Source organism: Aspergillus alliaceus (assembly GCF_009176365.1).
Source record: "Aspergillus alliaceus strain CBS 536.65 unplaced genomic scaffold BDW43scaffold_25, whole genome shotgun sequence".
In the NCBI taxonomy this organism is placed as follows: Eukaryota; Fungi; Ascomycota; class Eurotiomycetes; order Eurotiales; family Aspergillaceae; genus Aspergillus; species Aspergillus alliaceus.
The window spans coordinates 98,356-117,261 of NW_022474708.1; the positions used below are offsets into that span (position 1 = coordinate 98,356).

Sequence of the window (18,906 nt, forward strand, 5' to 3'; positions counted from 1 at the left end):
TTCAAAACTCCCAATGCGAAAATGGCCTGCCAATCCCACCTGTAAGCTTGAAAAACCCAAGACGCCCCCAACTAGTAGTAATTGCATTGCGCCCCGAAAAGTAACAAAATTTCAAAATGACTAAATAAAAAGTCCAACTCCATTACACTCCAAATGTAGAACATCAGCTTTTGTCTTTCCTGCTCTTCTTTTTTTTGGGGGGGGGAGCGAAACAAAAGAATGCGGTCGTAAGTGTACAATCAATCGAATCACAGTCAATGTGAGCCATTGCTAAGCAGTTTGCTATGGGACCTTTTACGGCTAGTAGCCTCCCAGATGAGACGCTTTCGTTTCATCTCATCAATTTCGAAGAATGAGCTATCCGGTGTGTGGCTGGGAATATTTTCGGACCGCGCAGTAAGGGCACTAGAGGATCTCATCTTCTTGAGGCTCTTGACTTTGCCCGCGTCGCTTAGCTTGCGAAGTTCACGTGCCAACCGCTCCAGCGTGGAACCACCCGATTTCGGATGACTGTCCTTTGGGGCCGGTGGCAATGGCTTGTCTATAATATCTTCCGAGCTGTTACCGCTATGGACGGAAGGAGTATGAAACTTGTCTGCCGAGCCAAAGCTAATACCGGAATCGACCTTCCGACGGGACTGAGGTTCCTCCTCCACCTTGACCTCAAGACTGCTCTGATCATTGACCATGGCACAGTCATCGATGATTTCGTTGGTGATTCGAAGGTATTTGTCCAAGACGTCTCGCACCAGTGGCCATCCAGTCTCCTCCCCTTCCGGGGCACCTTGCGCGATAACCTTGTCGAGGATATCTCTTCCATTGGTTTCAAACGCCGCGATATACCGGAAGAACCCATCCCGTTGAGACTTGAGGATCTGGGGAGTCAATTGCGGCGTGGGATTGACGGTTGCGTCTGTAACCGGAGGGAACAAGGTGTTTAGCATGGCAATGCAGTTGGCCTTGTTATGTGGTTCAAGTAGCATTTCATTGATCAGAGTCTGAGGGGAAATGTTAGTCAGCTAATATAAGATAGTACAGACATAGAGCAACTCACCCAGCGGCGTAGGCCAATGTAGACTTGTGTGTAGAGCGCCTCAGCCTTGCGGTTCTTGGCACAGTTGGACTCGATCCAGGTCAAGACATTAGGCCATTTCCTCCCAAGCTCCTCCTTTTCTTTGAGATCATCTGGCTTGACCTGTAAACGGTCCAGCGCAGCTTTGACCTCCTTCTTCCGACGGACATCGAGGTCTTTAAGATAGTCAAGACCGGTCAAGGCCTGAGGAAAGTCAACATCACCCAGCTCCGGAGTGAAGCAGCGACGCAGGAACGAGGTGACAAAGCTAGGGGGAAGGGAGCATGGCTGTGACGGTAGCCGAGAGATTTGACGGGTCAGTAGAGCTCTAAAATCGGCAGCACGATCCAAGGGAGCATCTTGGGAGGACACCGAAGACTGGGGTGAGTGGGACGGACGCTCGCAGAACGCTGTCTCGGGAGGACGATTGGCGGGCGCCGGCTGTCTTGTTGGGTTGCAGTTCAATGCATACATAGTGCGTAACGGCAGTTCATAAGAACCCGGGTAACGGAGACAGTGATCAAAGATCCAGGTCAAGGCGGAGCCATCCGGGGCATCCAGGGGCTCTTGTGAGTTCGCCATAATGTGCAACGAATCGATGAGAAAGACGAGTGAAACGATCGCTGGTATGAAGGATAAGAATGTAGGTTTGCGTTGATGAGGAGCTACGAGGAAGACGGAGTATAAGAAGGGAAGCCAAGCATTCAAGCCTGCGTCAAAAAGGGCTAGGGTCGAGTGAAAGGGGACAGGCTTAGGGATAGAAAGGTGCTTCAAGTTGTACAACGTGACGAGTTGCAGTCAAGTACCGTAAATTCAAAGTCGACCGGGGCTGTAGGCAATAATGACGACTAGCATGAGTGTAACGTATGCTCTTATCGCACGAATATGCAGGTTGAGGAGGAGCCAAGACCGGTATATCCAAGCTCCTTGACTAGGGAGTTAAGGAGCGGCTATCCCTTCGGTGGTGTGCGTGAGAGGGGCGGCAACGTTCCTGCGGGAGTCAACCGGTGGGACCCGTTCTTTGGTGCCGGCGTGACAAGAGGGATTTCTTTCTTTGTCCCTTCAGGACTGGGGATTTTCTCGAAGATCACAAAACGAAATTAGGAATAAGGAGATCAAAGAGAAAGATTGGATAGGTGATCAAAAATCCAAATGAAGAGAGAACGGAAGGATAGTACGCAGTATGGCTTGGCTTAGGTTACACGGCAAAGCAATAGTTTAAAGTCCCCGGATAGGATTGCCAGCCAAGCAAACGGAAGCGAACTATCAATCGGGACCGAGGCACTGAACGTTATGTGTGTGGTCTGTTTTTTCTTTTTCTTTTATTCCCTTTTTTCTTAGAAAAAAAAAATGAAAAACAAAGTTGTTGGTTGGACGACTGAGTCAAAGAAAGGATGAGAAACCAAATGATGGGTGGGGTCGAACCCTCTGGTAAGAGTCACAGTCAAAGGTGAGACAAAAAAAATTGAAAAAAGAGAAATGAATGTCTATAGAGGATGAGGTGAGAGAGTGAAACCCAAAATGAGGGAGGGTTTTGATACAGAGGAAGGGGAGAGGAAAAGAGGAGAGAAAGTGTGGACAAGGAAGGGTGAACAAAAAAAACCAAGACACGGCGAGAGGGGAAGCAATCACAATTTAATAAGATGATTGAATATTATTGATCTGAAGGATGGAAAGAGGAGAAGCAGGAGAGTGGAGACTGGATTTGAACTCAGGAACAGTTAGTCTCTGTTCTGGACTCTCTAGAACAGTACCTGTATTAAAAAGAGTAAAAAGTACTCCTTGTACAATCCCTCGGTGACCCTTTACCTAATCAATGCATAGCGCCGCCTGAACTCCAGAGGATCGATCGACTGCCAGTTCCAGTTCCATGGATACCGCCCGTGTCTTCGATGGAATACTGCCAATCAAAAAGCAAATCAAAAAGTACAGTACTTGGGTTTGTTTTTGTGCTTTTGTTTTTTTTTTTTTTTTTGGGGCATCTTGAGTCTCCCTCAACAAAAATACAACAATATCCTAAATATTGCCCTGAGCCGAACACAATTGAAGATAATAATAAATACACGAGTTCTCAAAATAATCGGGGGCAAACAAAACTCAGCCTTCGCCCATCCCGCGCTTTTCCCACAATTGCCACACCCGCACACCGAGGGGGGAAACATTCTGAGTAGGAACGCAGGAGATCAGTCGAAAACTGGGATGTCCGTGGGATTCCGTCCCAAAGGACTCGAGAGCATCCGCGTAACCGTTCCCGGCCCCAGTCGGCTGGGTATCGACCGTTCGGAATGCAGGCCCGTTCCTAGAGAGAAACTAAAATTAAGTACGGGAAGGAACTGAAGTCTGAAGGGGGGCAGAAGCCAACGCCCGATAATTGGGACAGGATGAGACAAGGAGCCCATAGTCCGGAATTTGAGTTCATGCGCGTTGCTGTGGCTTGTCGTGATGTACATGTACATAGACAGAACTCCGTCCTACTCCCAGACAATGAAATCCCATTTGTCCCTCGGTAGACTAAATTGATCGATCATACAGGTCGCTTTCTTCGGACATTCTATCGGGCCATTTTTAATAATGCAATCTTCGTGCTTGGTGGATGATGTCAAATTGTCGAGCAAGGGATGCGTGACATCATTGCATTGAAATACTTCTTTTTCTCTGTTCATCCTTTACCTGTCTTTCTTTTCTCTCTCTCTCTCTCTCTCTCTCTCTGTCTTTCTGTCAACGTCGGTGGGTCCGTCGGGACGCGCAATCTGAATGACATCCCGCGCGACACTAATGATCCTCTTCATGCGAATTTTGAAACATGATTGAGAAAAGCCAATTGGGGCTTTCTCGTTTCTCGCTACGACGTCGACAGAAAAATACACCACCGTTCAGGCCACGTTGACATAATAGTGAACATAGAGGAGTTGATGTGTATGAAATTCTCGTAGTATGGTTGCCTTCGATGCTCGACTTCAGCAACGCTATTTACATGAAACGGTCTAAAATCTTGTCCAAGGGTCCTCGACCTTCCCACGTTTTTCTTAGTCCGGGACGCCTTCTATTTAGAGGCGTTCGCTTTGTTATTGAGACCCTCTCTCATTAATCTATCTCGTTTGCAGCCAAGGGGGGGGGGGGAGATAGTAAACCAGGTCCATGCTCAGGAATTCTCAAAAAATACCTACGTGGACTATGTACCGGACACGAAATTTTCCATGACAATCAGAAATACCCATCACACTGGAGGTGGCCTCTGGTCTTACACGTGACCTCGCATCATCCAATGGTTGTGCAAGTCACACTCGCCTAAGACCAGGGTGCATTCTGATTCGGGTCTAAGGGTTCCACGCTTTTCACGTGTTTTTCTCTGTCACTGATCACTGGCAGAACTATGGGAGGACTAAAGGTCGTAGTACCCTCATAGTCCCATGAATCAGCAATTAATAACTCAGGCAGCCTTGAAACCTGTACACACCGATGCACCCAATCATTCTCATGTCCCTGATAGATAGCACCTCATCACATTTATAATTAATGAATGCGTACAACAAAAAGCAAATCACTTGGATGTTCTGCGCGTGAGACAGGGTCTCGTTCACATTTTACCACCGCGGCATATAATAGGGACTCGGTTTCCGAGTCGTTCCTTATGGTCACATCTTACCTTAGCCACCCCACTTCCACCTGGTCAACGTGCTTGTGTCAGGCTAAGCACAGGTGAACAAATCTAGACTTGTCCACTACGCCGAGGACACACCGAGGAGAGACCACTCGATAACTGAATATTGACCTCTCTTATCACCAATGTGGGCCAGATGAATTCCGTTATCCTTCGCGACTGGGGGCCGTTAGGCTAACGTACCCACTACCAATCGTTCATGATGCCCAAGTGGGTTCGCGACCAGTTGGAAAATCCTCGTGAACCTTACTGAAAGGGTTGTGGGAGACACAAAGGACTGTGCCCCTCTGGGTAGGGATCAGTACGCTAAGGTTGCCCTAATTTTTTTTCCCCTTTTTTGCCCTTTCCTTTTGTTTTTCTTGTCGCTGGACATTACGGAGTATATTGTAGTAATCAATTTGTTCGCCTCGATAGGAGGTTAGCTGATGATGATCATCAGGCGCAGACCCGGGTTGCCGGGCTAGCTAGCTCCTAGCTGATACTCGATCATCATGAGCCGTAGGAAGCTGCCCTGCCGAATTTAGATCGATAAAGGAGACCAAAAAAAGTCGATAGCCAGTGGAATGATGCCAGTGGCATTCAATAAAACGTACATTATAATCAACCACGGAGTTAACTGTACAGTGGAACAGCGGCGGCACGGCATTCTCATCGCACACTTTTCCAAAGATGGAGTTCATATTTTTATGCTCGGCACGCCCGCAAGTGCGACCCCGTACCTCTCCGATTGTCTGGCCCTTTCCCTTTCTTCAAATACAGTCTTAAAGATGCTGTTGTTATAGAATGCGGCTGTATTCGCCAAGTCGGTCTTGGTGAAAGTCTCGGAGAAGGGTTTCCAATTTACTGGCCCCGATCTGATCACGGCTTGCCAACTTCAGTAGCTCCCGTTCCAGCCCAACCGGCTCTAACTCGTCGACCTCATCCTTCTCATTCCCGTAGTTGCGCAGCGCGAATAGCTCCATGTAGCCCACGTCTCTGTGGGGGCTTTTTCCAGGAGCTGAAGCGCGGATCAAGATGCAATCGACCTTCTGAGAGCCATCACAATTCTTCTTACCGGTTTGCTAGTCAATTTATTTGGCATTGGGAGGAGCAATATGAGGCCCGAGGCTCAATACACCCGATGCATCGGAGGGTGTCAGGATTTGCGCAGCCTAGAGTAGAGCAGTTGATCTTGGCACTAGACATGTTGAAGCCTGATGGAATGGAATGGTAGATTATTACTTGACCTCAACAGCTGTTGAAAATTTGTTTATTGAGTTTATTTTACCGGGCTGATCTTCTTGATCCCCTTGTTTGTAGAGAGCCGGCTAACCATATAGGGAAAGGCCTACGAAATCAGTACTTCTAATTGGTAGGAAGCTTCACTCTCATTCGACTTCCATTCACTTACTCCTGCTCCTAGCTACAGTATACTTGAGTATTGCAAGGCTGTGGATGGATAACCCTGCACTCCTATCATAGTACTTACCGTCTCTACAAACCTTACAACGAGACTCCAGCTCCTCGGATTACAATCCCAGATTTCGAGATGAGCGAAGGTTGGCGACCAGATGCGGTCATACCAAGATCAGCGCGGAGGAACTTCGATAGACTGCCGTTGACCGCTGAATTTGTGATTCCTTGGGTTGGTCCTTGTATGACAGGCCAACCTTAATCCTATTTTTGCGCGCTATAACATACTATAATAGTATTAAGCTATAATAACGGCCATTCTAGAACGATGATTTGTTTGATCCACTTCGAAACACTCTAGCGTAAACTTTGGGGCCGTTTAGTGAATAGTGATCCAATCTACCGACGCAAATCACCTAGTTCGGGGTATATTATCTTTATTTGACTGCGCATAAAAATAAGTGACATCTTTGTTCACCAGGCAGGCCTTGAAATTATTGACTATCTGGGTGAACTAGCACCTTCTTCAATTTGCTATTATTAAAAATCTTACAACTCTAACCGCAGATCAATAGCTGGGTCAGGTATGTTATTTTAACAGATAGTAGGATGCCATCAATGAACTTTTAGTCCAATGGATTAAATTATATTTGACTAATGATGTGTATGGGATGCGGGGTCTATTATTTCTAGAATACAAGGTTACCAGCGTAGCCTCTAGATCCTATTCTGGCAACCGGCCGATTCATCGTGCGAGCTTTCTTCCTATTCCTGCCTATCTTGCGGATGCGCTTGTCGACCATAGCGTGTACCCCCCTTCTATCGTCATCCTGTGAAAACGATCCTTCGATGAAGGGAGAAGGTCTGGTCGGCTGATGACCAAATGGATCTTCGCCTGATGGGTGTTTCTCGAGATGTATAATAGAAACCACTAGGTATATCTTCCAATTCGGTGGTAGTTCAGGTGATATGCTAACTTACCAATTTCTTGCAGGACTTTAAAAAGGCCTACCGATTGTTTTCCAAATGTCTTGCCGAGTCGCCAATTTACTGGCAGGCCATATTCTCTATGGAGACTTAGAAGAACTTGATCACCTGGCTCAAAGCTGACAGAGAGTTATTGGCGATCATAATGGTGCTCTATCTGGAAAGCAGCCCGGTTAAGCTCTTTCTCGGTATCGAGACAAGAAAAGTCCTGCTTGAAGATCTCTCGGAGAGCGGACTACGGACTGGGTAGGTTGACGCCGTATAATAATTTGTGGGACGATTTCCCCTGTCGTTGTCTTAAGCTGCCACGCTGTTGCGAAGAGAACTGCACTTCATCTTGTCGAATTGTACGCCAATTTAGATTGCATATGCGTACGTATTGATTCCCTCTCTCTTCCTTTAGGGTAGTTCAACGAATGAGGGAGTAGGACGTAAAGGAGATAAAAGGGAATTTCGATTGAGCAAGTGATTCTTTTATAGGTTAGCCCATACGAAGATTCCCCGAGAAGTACAGGATGCTTTTACCAAGTAATCTTTCATATATCTTCATATCTTGTATGAAAAGGAGAATGGAAGAACAACTCATCTCTACTCAAGGTCAGAGGATATTGAATTAAGACCGTCTGAGAATTGTCTGGACGAAAATTAGCTACAACACTGTGAATCCCCAATTAAATGTTTGTCTCATTGTTTTCAGTCATTTGATAGTATACTAGTATTAGTTAGGCACTCTTTGTTGAATGTCCTTTTAGCAGTAAGCGGAGTGCTATGTCTACATATTGTAATAGTCTCTTTGCGCAGTGGAAGAGTAACTCGCAGTCGGATATGCGGACTTCATGTATTGTCACTGCTAGGGAAGCAGGACTACGTTGTATTTATCCAAGAACGAATCCAAAAGCATCGACTAGAATGTTCTGGCAAATCGATGATTTTGGATTACCTCACAAGTTGATTGGACAACATGGTAAATCTGCACAGCAAAGAGAGAGACAAAGGAAAGAGCAACATTTTGCCACCCAGAATGCTGTGTCTTGGGCAGGCGAACAACGTAGTTGTCCAATCCATCCCTATCATTACTCAGTCCCCGGCCAGCCCTTACCGTAGCCATCAAGTGATCATTTGGCGACTCCAAACGCCAGGACCCTCCAAGGCCAGCCACGATTGATTCAATGAGGAGGGCCAATAATTTTTGGACCAAATTGGCTGTATGCAGGGCAAAGGAATGGTCTGGATCCCAATGCGAGGAGAGTATTCTTCTGCGCTTCCGTTACACGCTGCCATCGTGTTGGCGCGAAAATTTCAGATTCACGAGTCCATATCTCCGGGGTGATTTGGCATGGCTCGAGATCTGCGTCAACACGGGATACGTTTCGAGAACCAGGAGAAGGAAAACCACAAAAGGGAAAACACTCGCATTACCCGCCTAGTGGGCGGATACAGACGGAGAGCTTCCTTGACGATGTCCTCTGTAGATATGCAAAGGTCATTATTTCGAAATGTAAAACAATAACCAGTCGGTGCCTGTGAGAAATGCGCGATAACTTCTCTCCAAGGGGGGTTTTGAAGTCCACCCTGGGAAAATCTTATTTCTAAGACTGCTCGTATCATTACACTCCAAAGGGTTTCAAACCCAGGTAGGATCCAGTTTTGGGGGGTTTTGTCGCGGATCGAGGCAATCGATGTCAGGGAATATACTCGAAAGGCAAGCCTGGAGCTCCTCGTTTTCTTCGAAACTTGAGATCGTTCTCTCACTTTTGGAAGCCGCCTAGGTCCGAGTGATGCTCTTGGCTAATCTGACGAGATTGCCATCATTGCCATCCAGATCCTCCTTTGTCTTCTTGAACAAGGCCATGATAATTACTCGCAAGACAAGAAATTGTGCAAAGGTGGCTAGATGGATTTGGACCTCCTCTGTCTTTTGCATGTCAAGCTGCTCTCGAACATCACTCCGAATGGCAACAGGAAGATGATCCCAATTCACTTGGCCAATGCGCTGAGTGGCGTCAAACTTGAAGCTCTTTACGTGGTTCTTCTCGGAACTCGTAAAAGCATTATCAATGGCAAAAACCACAAGGTTCCTTGTATTGGCAGTTGCGTGTGCGTGAAGTGGTTCAAGTTGGTTAGCACCTATATTGGGCAGTCCCCTCGCCTCAATAATCAAGCGGCATGTATCGGGGTCCTTGTAATCGAACGTGGTATCTATGGCTGTAGAGACATAGGCATAAAAGGCCACAATGGCCAGAACCGTCAAGATAATGATCGTGAGAGTTATATTGGAAGTTTCCCTTCCGAAGGTCAAGTTGCCCAATAAGGAGGTAATGATGGCAACCCAAAAGTCATGATACTGTGGGAATGGAGACCAGTTCATGGTCTATTTATACCAAAATGGCACAACCAGTAGATAACAGAAAACGACTCAGTTAAGCCCTTTCTCTTATATATCAGTGAATGGGAAATGCCGTTCTGTTCAATCAACATCCAGACTGCCTTGAGGCTGGCTCTGTGTGGTATGGACATGGAGACAAGATAGACACGGCGCTGTGAATGCTTCCAATGAGATGCATCAAAGCAGTCACCAACTGATTCACTCTAGTTACAGACGTAATGTAAGCAAAGTGCGCTGCCTCACAGAACCACGGTAGACTAAGTATATTTCAAGCCATATATACATGTTTAGGTTGTAAAAGATGATATTGGCTGATCAACAATATATTTTGAAATGTTCCAGTCAGCTTAGAACAAAGAGGACAGAGGAGAGAAGCCTAGCAAAGAAAGAATAGGAGTGGGTACCCCATATTATAGGGGTCAAATATGTATATAGATGTATATAAATAAGTTGAAAACATGCAGATTAAGAAATAAGTTAGGAAAGAATGAACGAAGAAGAAGGCCTTTTATATTGGTGAGCCCATACAAAGGTTTACAGGGGCATACAAACTACTTCTCTCGAAGATAGGATAGATGGTGATATAGAAAGAACTAAGAAACTGAAAGTGAATCTGGTATGTCGCTAAACGTAAAGAGACTAAAGCTATACTAAGAACGGTACACCTGTAGTTCTATTCACTGAAGCACCTACAACATTGTAGTCTTTGCTAATAAATTCCGGCGCAGGTTAGTTCACAGAGAAAGATCATACAAACGCTAGCATTTTCGGGCGTATTAGGGGCAATAGCAACCGGCCGGAGGCATGGAGAGGACCAGGGATACCTAAATCAAATTAGCAGAACAATTCGAGGAGTGTCGGTAGAGATATTCTGAAGCTTTTTGTAGGGATATATCTAGCTTCTCGATTCACAAAACCGACAAAACCGACAAAACCGAAAAGCCCAGGAAGTAAAGCAATTGAGGCTTCCTCGGTGAGTGGGCCTTCGTAGCGGTTGACCTATAGTTCATGAGAGATCATTTTGGCTGGAGGGTACGGTATGTTAAGAAAACATGGGCCTGGGACGTGCAATTAAACCTTGATGTACCGTGGATAAATCATCCGTGCCTTCCGGGACCATTCCATTCGGATAAGACCTTCTTTTGTCCGTCGTTGAGATCCATCAGACTTTGGCAAGATAGTTCGGGTCCTTTCCACAGCATAGAACGAGAGGTTTCAGATTCCTACGGTTAGGTGCGTTTTTGGCCCAGGGTGATTGTAATAGGTACGGCTGCCTTCGCGCATCAGGGTACGATTGTTCAAATGGGGTAAATTGGCCAAGGCTCGTTTTAGTGATTCGTAGCATAGCCTCGAGTGGCAGTGTCGATCCTTGCCCCACATGGGGGGAGTTCTAGCCCTACCCGTGCCAAGGCGGTGTACCATTGGACGAGGTTCTGCACGGGAGTCCGAAAGGCTTGGTTCAAGCTTAATTCCAGGGTCGTTGGCGTCACAACTTATCGCATTCTTTACCTAAAAACTCTGAGAAGATTCCCAGGGTTCGTACTTCGTACTCGTGCTCGTATTTACCAGACCCTGAGTCATAATGATGGCGTTTCTTCGGATATTGACCCAATGCGTTCAATCCACTGGCTAAAGAAATTGTTGGTTTGAAAGTCACGTTGACATCCTAGCCAAGAAAGGGAGAGGTAGCTATTTAGATCATGGGAGGGACGGAGGAAGGGAAAAAAAAAAAAAAAAAAAAAAAAAAAAGGAAAAGGAAAAGGAGAAACAGGGAAAGAAGGAAATAAAAAAAGGTGTTGTGCCCGAAAATAACTAAGTAGCGTAGGGATCCAACTAGGCAGACGGATAAACTCAAAAAAGTTTCACAGACTACGATCTTATGATGGAATTTCCCTACGGGCCCGCTGTTCCGTCCATCGACGGTCCCCGCGGAGTCCGCAACAACGTTCGCTGCGCCGGCCCCCTTGTTCTCAATAGGCCAATCCCGGTCTGATGAATGCTACTGCCTAAGATTTTGTCGGCACATCCGATGCCATTCAATTGCCAAGTCCTAGTCGTGTCGCTGTCCATCAGTGGAGGCGAAGCGCTTACCCACTCCTTTTGTCCTGATGGGATCCTAGAAGAGGGATGAAAGGGTTTTTAACCTGAAAGGACCACAACTGTTTTGTGTCTGTTTCCCAGCCGTTGAGGACTTTTTTATCTCTGTCATACCCATCGAATCACCATGTCTTGTCAATCGACCCGTGAAGGAGTCCACCTGCCTTCTCCGCAGATATCCGATGGCGCAAAAGCTAAGCGACCAAAGGGACCGAAGGTCGCGAAGAAGAAGCAGGCGAAAATGGCCAAGAAAGACCTTCTATTCCATACAGTAGGCGACTCATTGGCGAGTCAGCTCTACAGTCACTCGAAGTTTGATAACACATGCACCTGTTGTGTCCTCCCTGTCGACAGCTATCGGGATCAGCCTTTCTTACTTCCACCAGCGCCACGCCCGAGACGCTGTGGTAGCAGCTGTTGTGGGAGTAGCAGCAGCAGTCAAACCCTTGTGGAACCCCTTTCTGACTTAGACACACGATCTTCTCGCCATTCCTCAAACACATACGGTCGTTCAAGTTCCGAATCCTCCCTACCTCTGGGACGCGCTGGGTTTGCGCCGCTGTCAACGTCAACATCCTTGCCCCAGACGAATCTACCGGGCAGAGACCATATGGACAATGCTGAAGTGATAGAGAGCCTAGCCGGGCGCTATGGGAAAGTCTCCCATATGGTAATACTCGACCGGAGTTACAGTTTCTTCCTCAACAAAGCTCGGACCGGCGCTCTGTGTTACAAAGTGCAAAATCACATAGCCATTGTCGCGGGCGACCCTTTGTGCGAGCCATATTTGTTTACTGATATCGTAGACGAGTTCAAGGCATATAGAAAGCAATTCCACTGGGGTATCGCTTTCATGGGCGCCAGCGATATTTTCGTCAAGCACGCACGACAGCACCATTGGACGACACTAGAATTCGGTGCTGAGCGTGTGCTTAATCCAATGACGAACGATGTGCTGATGGAGCGAGGCGGAAAGCGAATTATTGTTCAGAACAAACAGCTGCTCAATCCAGATAAGGGTGGTATTACCCTAGGTGTTTACGCCCCTGAATACGGCGCAGACCCATCCTTGCAGGGCGAGTTAACGGCCATTTACGAATCATGGCGACACCAACGCAATCAAGCCGCAGCTGCAGCCCAGGCATTTATCACCGTTTATAACCCGTTCGACTTCCCTAATCTCATGATCTATATTTACACCCGCGGTCCGGATGGTACCGCGAATGGGTTCGCGGCGCTTCGCCGGGTAGGTGCCAATCAAGGATACCACCTTGATCCTTGTATCGCGGCTCCTGGTGCGCCCAAAGGGATCAGTGACTTGTTAGCATACGCATCCATGGCACTTTTAAACCGGATGAATATTTCATACCTCAGTCTCGGATACGAGCCTCTTGCAACCCTGGGCGATGTGACGGGACTGCCAACACCTATTGAGAAAATCACACGGTCTTTATACCGCCATACCTTCCAACGATTACCCATTGGCGGAAAGAAGGCGTACCACGATAAGTTTCGTCCCGACCCATTCTTGGATTCAGAGTTATATCTGGTATTCCCATCAGGAGTTCCTGGGCTTCGGCATATGCTGGCTATGGTTCATATGGCCAACATCAGTCTTCGCAAGCTCGTTCGCTCCGAAGCGAAACCCGCCACACATAAAGAAAGCAAAGGAGAAGATTGATGATACATAGCAGCGTCCATATATCCATGGTACCCTGCCGCCCTTCTTAATTGCCTGTTGTTCACAAGCCTTTCATTCTTCGGGAAGAGCAAAATTTATAATTATTTAGTAGCAATTTTGCTAAACCCCCTATCCGCGCATATGTTGAAGCATTGCAACGTGATTTTCTGTATTATATATCACAACCGGCGTTTTTTTGGAACTTATCTATTGGAGTTTGGGCACGTATATCTTTATATATGAGAGCATATTTCGATTGAACTGGTATTGGAATTTAGTTTATACGTCCGTGATTTTTAATGTCGTCTTCTTTAGACGTTTGACCAATGTCAGTTCTGCCTGTACTTCCAAGCTCTATTCACTTTATAATTTTCTCTTGGGAGAAGTCTTTCACCATAAACACCAAATCTGGATCTGGATCTGAAATGAGATGCTTCTCAAACGCAACCAAAATATCCCTATCCCCAAACCCCCAAACTCCGTACCAACAGCAGTCCTCCCCTCAATCAAATGCAAATAATCCCGCGTTTCCCCAAAAATAACATACGAAAACCGCAGAACGAGATCCTCCACCAACATCCCCTGATCCTTCTGCCAAGGCGACAACCGCACCCCAACTACCCACCAATAACATCCACCACAGCACCAATACCAGAATAAAACGGCGCCTGCACGTACTCGGCGATGATCTCTCGAATTTCAGCCTTGGTTAGTGGTCTCGGGACGGCAGAGTCAGAGACAAGCTGCGTGGCGCTTGAGCTGACGATGTGAATGTTGTCGGGGCGAGCGACGTGCGGGAGTATAGGTCATGAACGGGGTTCATGGCTTTCTGTACCCTGAACGATCTGCCTTTCCTTTTGTCAGCTGGAGCTATGTGTTCCATTTTCTTCAAAGCATCTTCATGGTGACAGGAACGGTACTGGTGAAGTTGAAGTTTTGATATGGAGTTGAGGCCGGAATGTGAATTCCACCGTTAGTAACCCTAGGACCTATTTCCTTTGTAGAATTGTGCAATTTCTAGTGCTCTCTGCGACCGAGGTATATCATCTCAAACTGAGCTGCTTCAATCTGATTGCAAGACAGCAATCCCTTTGTAGAAGCACAAATTCCCATTTCACGGTCATAATTAGTATACTTAACATAACATAACACAACATAACATATAATCCACCACCGCGATAAAAAGAAGGGACCATATCGTAAGCAAAGGCTGGACAGGTCAATCACAAATTGTAATGACTCGTTCTGAGACATCGTTATCGCTCCGTCGCACCAGCTTAATCGCCGGAGGAAGTGACCTTTCGCGCGTCTTGCAATTTTTAAATTCTCTCTTGATGCTAAGAATCAAAGTTTGGAAGAAATTGACCTTTTTAACCTGCTCGACCAGGCTGCTGAAGTGGGAAATTAAAGAGGGAAGAAAAGAGAGAGAGTGTGTGTGTGTAACTACTTTTCTTTGTATTTATCATTGCCTGTAGGAAGGAAGACGCAGCGCCAACCTCTCCTATTGTTTTATTAAGCGAATCTTGTGGTGCCTTCTGTCATCTCAAAATGTTTCTATTCCCGATCCTCCTCTTTGCCTTACTCTTCTCCTTGAAATGCCTTAAATCATTTTGGTCCGAAAAGTCTACCAATAAGAGATAATACAAACGCCGCCGAAAATGGCCAGAAAATCCCTAGTTGCCGTGGGCAAACTGAAAAACCCAGACAGGCTGAAAGGTCAAGGCAGCCTCAGATGTCTGCTCCGCAGGCCGATACTCGGGCTCAGAGGACCATGCGGAGATATGGAGATATCCCCTGAAGATATCACGATAGCTATCTTCTGTCTCCTGGTATATGAGGCTGTCGCAGTCAAATAAACGTTGGACGAAGAATATTCATGTCGCATAAAAGGGATAGGGCCTAAAAAGAAAAATACGTGTACTCTTTCGGCAGAATTGCAAAGCATAAGGTGGTTGGTTATAGCTTGACCTCATCAAACAGGACGGTGGTGGCCGCCCATTGTGCAACAACAGTTAGCCAACAGTTCCTAAATGTCCGACTCGCCTTGATGGTTGGAATCGGTACCGGTAGTCCAAGCCTCCCTAAGCATGACATCTGCTTGGGTGATCTCGCCGTCAATATTGCTCAAAACGGACACCCTGGTGTTATCCAATATGACTTTCAAGTACGAGCCAAGACGGTGTTGCTCTGAAAGGGTGCCTTAATAAGCCTCCATCGACTCTGATACGTGCGGAACGGCCATTGCAGGAAGATGAAATAATGGAGAAACAGCCACTGGAAAAATTCCTACAGAAGATTACACGCCTCCCCAATTTCGCGCGTCCTGATACAGATGGTATTCTGTTCAATGGTAAGGAGTTAGATTGCTGTGGATGTGAGGTTTCTAGTCAGGAGAAGGTCGTATTGCGCCCCCCACGCCCAGATTACCAACCTGTTATTCATCGGGGCCTTATGCTGTCGGGAAATGGTGTTGCCCAAAGTCCTCAGGGCCGGGACGGGTTACACTGAGGTTATAACGATGCGATCTGTTTCGAAACGGGGGCAGCCGGCATTATGGATGGGATCCCCTGTCTGATAGTACGAGACATTTGTGACTACGCCGACACTCATAAGCAAGATAGCTGGCATTATTATGCCGCGGCCGTTGCAGCTGTCTATTGCAAGGCTCTTCTGCACAAGGTTGATAGCCAAGTGGAAGAGGCGATTTGTATGAAGAAGCTAATCGCAGGAGTCAAGAAGCCAACTAAAGGAGTAAAAGAGATTCGAGACGCCCAGAGGACTTCGGAAGGGGTGTATTTATTAGATAAAAAACCAATGCCCTTCGGGGCTATGATACATCCACTTGATTCTCTCGTAATCATTCCACAGGCTAATGACAAAGGAGTGCTAACCAGGGTGTTATTGATAACATACACCAAGGAATTCTCCTTGAAGCGCTTCATTCGGTCAAAGTCGCCTCGTTCAACTTCTATATTGATAGGGATGAAGGTGAATGTATTCAGGGAACCAGAAGTGAGCTGTTGTCTGAGGTTGCAGACTGGGGAGATTATCTATCAAGGGAGGCTATATTCTGGTTGATGGTATAACTGTGAGACGTATGCCTTCTAGCCGACCCACTAAGCCTGACTGTGCCTTGTTGCCGTGGACCGGTCATAGCACCCGACAACCCTCTATATAGAGCCACCAATGTCGACTGAAGAATGAAAGTGAGTACAGACGTACACAGGTCCTAAAGTGATTCTGCGGGAACGCGTGCTCCCATTAAAGGTAGGCCACTTGCTCTTACCCTCGTAGGGGATATGTCATATGTAGGGCTATGCCCTTATTGATATTTTCATCTGCTCCATGAAGCATACCAAGCTTGCCTAAAGATTTCTTCTTGTCCCCGTGCCTTATAGTTTCATTAACTATCTTTTATCTCACTGTTTTGTCGCAGTTTTCAAATTCCTCGTCCGGCATTGCTTAGTCGCCTGTGGCTATGATGTATTGCCCAGCAACCCATGAATGACGACAATAACAGAAGGGAGATTCATCAATGTCAGATAAAACGTCTACAAGGCTAGAACGGGGAAGATCTACTTAAAAGGCAGGCAATGAGCTTTAAGGCTATAGGACTACCTAGGAAGCCGGGGTGGCTGCCTAATAGCCCAACACTGACGTACGCCAGGAAGCTCGAGGAGTAAGGCTTAAACACCAGTGAATTAGTTACTATATTGCTATAAGTTTCTCTAGGGCTGCTATTACATGTGCCTACGCACGTTCTAGCGCCTTAAGTATACCTAGGCCATATGTTTAGCTTTACTCCTACGGTTCGGGCTCAAGGTAGCATTGCTATCTCAATAGGGACGTGTCACAATTTCAATACAAACCTAGAGGACTTATGCTGAGGATCCAGACATCTTTAAGGTTAGACAGACGCTCCCTTAAAAGATCTGCTCCTTGTTTGAGCCTATGCGACGCTCAAAAAAAAAAAAAAAAAAAAAAAGAAAAAGCAAAAAAAGAAGGGAAATGCTCCCTTCTGAGGGTAGCTTTACTAGGCCCTCCTGGTCAATATGCTCAAAATTCCCTTGGTATTCCTGGAAGTTAACGATAAGCGAAGCCAAGCCAAATGTCTATGACATACATATTCAACCCTACTTTCTGCATCCGATGCCCAGGGACTCGTATATTGGTGCGCCTGCAACAAAACGGAGCCAAAATTCCCCTCCCAGTAGCTCTTTTCCGATGACTTCCACGGCATCTGTAGGTATCTAAGCAGATACGTTTACGTTGTAGAGGACTTGATTTGTGAGTAGCATCATATGGTTGCTTTGTACACTTTTGCCAATCAAGGTGCGTTATGGTTCTTTATAGCATACTCACAACGCGTTTTCATACTGCTGCCTCCAAGGGGCCTGATCAGGTGCAAATGGTTCATATCATTGCCTGAGCTGAGTCAAAATAAAAACAGCACCAAAACACCTATCTGTATCCCCTAGATGATGCTCGGATGAAGGGGTAATTCCCGAGACTTTGCTCTTAGAGAGGTACGTCTGTAGACGATTCGGGATTCGGGAGTCTAACAGGGCCTTGAATAGCCGCTGAATCTCAGCATCCTCTTGCTAGACTCTTGCTGTCAAAACTCTATGGGTAAGGGTAGTCCAATAGATACGATGACGGTAAGAGATCCGATATGGATGGCGTCAATGCTATAGGTGACATACTTCAACTCTGTTTGGCGCGACCTCCTTTGCATTAAGATATTTGGAGCCCTTGCAATGTCACTTGAAGCCTCCATCATCGCCCCATTTTGTTAGAAAATTATTGACTTGGGCATTGAGGTCGGTCGATGGCTGCCTGCTGCTATTCTACAAAACAACGAGACGCACCGTAAGCGACTTGGAGGCGTAACCCGATGGGGTAGACGGCATGATTAGAAAGAAAAGAGTAAACTGAGAGAACATATCATTCCTATAGTAAGACTATCGATCCTAAGGTGGAGAGTTAATGATGGTGATTTGATGAAGGAACGGAGGGCTTGAATCTCTGAATCCTTCCTAGATGGCCTGAAGGCCTAAGACCGTAGGTATATTCATATTGAAGTAGATAAAGAATTATATTAGTACTGTTATAGAAGTATGGCGGCTCGTGCCCTGATCACTGCCCGACAATAAACCCTCTTTGAATTCCTTTTGTGTTATTTTTCTAGTTACTTCAATATAGCAATATAAACCCACTCTAATGGCACACTTATAGTGATGCTGTATCATCTGTATTATTGGTAATTTATTACAAAGTATGTTAGGCCAACAGTGAATCCTGTTTATCTGTAGAAGTTCTCTATACGCTATCAGGTTGTAAAATACTGAAGCCTAGGCAGTGGCATTAGGCCCTAGGTACTTGGGTAGTTGATATTACTACTAGTTAGTTATGCATTTACAAATGTATTGATTATAAACTACCACGTACGGTCCTAAATTATCATATATATACTAAATGATGGTCCACGTAAAGCAAAATTATAAAGCCAAACCTGCCAGACACGGTGAATGCGAGTAGTCCAGGGCGATGTGAATAACGTAATATTGCGCAAGTTTCCACTTCTAATAGGATAGCTACACCTCTCTCATATCGTAAACTACCCCCAATGG

The 18,906-nt window shown here is 46.2% G+C and overlaps 4 protein-coding genes across 4 annotated transcripts; 2 read left to right on the forward strand and 2 right to left on the reverse strand.

Moving 5' to 3' along the window:
- Positions 1-96: 96 nt before the first annotated feature.
- Positions 97-2,379, reverse strand: BDW43DRAFT_97004 (uncharacterized protein). The gene is made up of 3 exons (XM_032050792.1): positions 1,879-2,379; positions 1,055-1,737; positions 97-998 (listed from the first exon to the last, which is right to left on the reverse strand). Exons 2-3 carry the CDS (start codon positions 1,652-1,654, stop codon positions 255-257), a joined length of 1,344 nt encoding a protein of 447 aa, XP_031899709.1. The 5' UTR covers positions 1,655-1,737; positions 1,879-2,379; the 3' UTR covers positions 97-254.
- Positions 2,380-2,927: 548 nt separating this feature from the next.
- Positions 2,928-3,497, forward strand: BDW43DRAFT_277749 (uncharacterized protein). Its single transcript, XM_032042097.1, has one exon. The coding sequence runs from the start codon at positions 2,965-2,967 to the stop codon at positions 3,241-3,243; it is 279 nt and encodes a 92-aa protein (XP_031899710.1). The 5' UTR covers positions 2,928-2,964; the 3' UTR covers positions 3,244-3,497.
- Positions 3,498-8,278: 4,781 nt separating this feature from the next.
- On the reverse strand, positions 8,279-9,036 carry BDW43DRAFT_300640 (uncharacterized protein; the record flags this gene model as incomplete). The annotated part of the gene is made up of 4 exons (XM_032044931.1): positions 8,279-8,460; positions 8,555-8,684; positions 8,743-8,877; positions 8,911-9,036. The coding sequence occupies 4 exons, from the start codon at positions 9,034-9,036 to the stop codon at positions 8,279-8,281; spliced, it is 573 nt and encodes a 190-aa protein (XP_031899711.1).
- Positions 9,037-11,637: 2,601 nt separating this feature from the next.
- ergS lies at positions 11,638-13,439 on the forward strand. The gene has a single exon (XM_032050793.1). The coding sequence runs from the start codon at positions 11,723-11,725 to the stop codon at positions 13,274-13,276; it is 1,554 nt and encodes a 517-aa protein (XP_031899712.1). The 5' UTR covers positions 11,638-11,722; the 3' UTR covers positions 13,277-13,439.
- Positions 13,440-18,906: the final 5,467 nt, after the last annotated feature.

Coding starts and splice junctions, on each gene's coding strand:
- BDW43DRAFT_97004 (XM_032050792.1), bottom strand. CDS start 1,654: ATGGCGAACTCACAAGAGCCCCTGGATGCCCCGGATGGCTCCGCCTTG. Junction 999..1,054: donor ACATTGGCCTACGCCGCTGG/GTGAGTTGCTCT, acceptor ATTTCCCCTCAG/ACTCTGATCAATGAAATGCT.
- BDW43DRAFT_277749 (XM_032042097.1), top strand. CDS start 2,965: ATGGAATACTGCCAATCAAAAAGCAAATCAAAAAGTACAGTACTTGGG.
- ergS (XM_032050793.1), top strand. CDS start 11,723: ATGTCTTGTCAATCGACCCGTGAAGGAGTCCACCTGCCTTCTCCGCAG.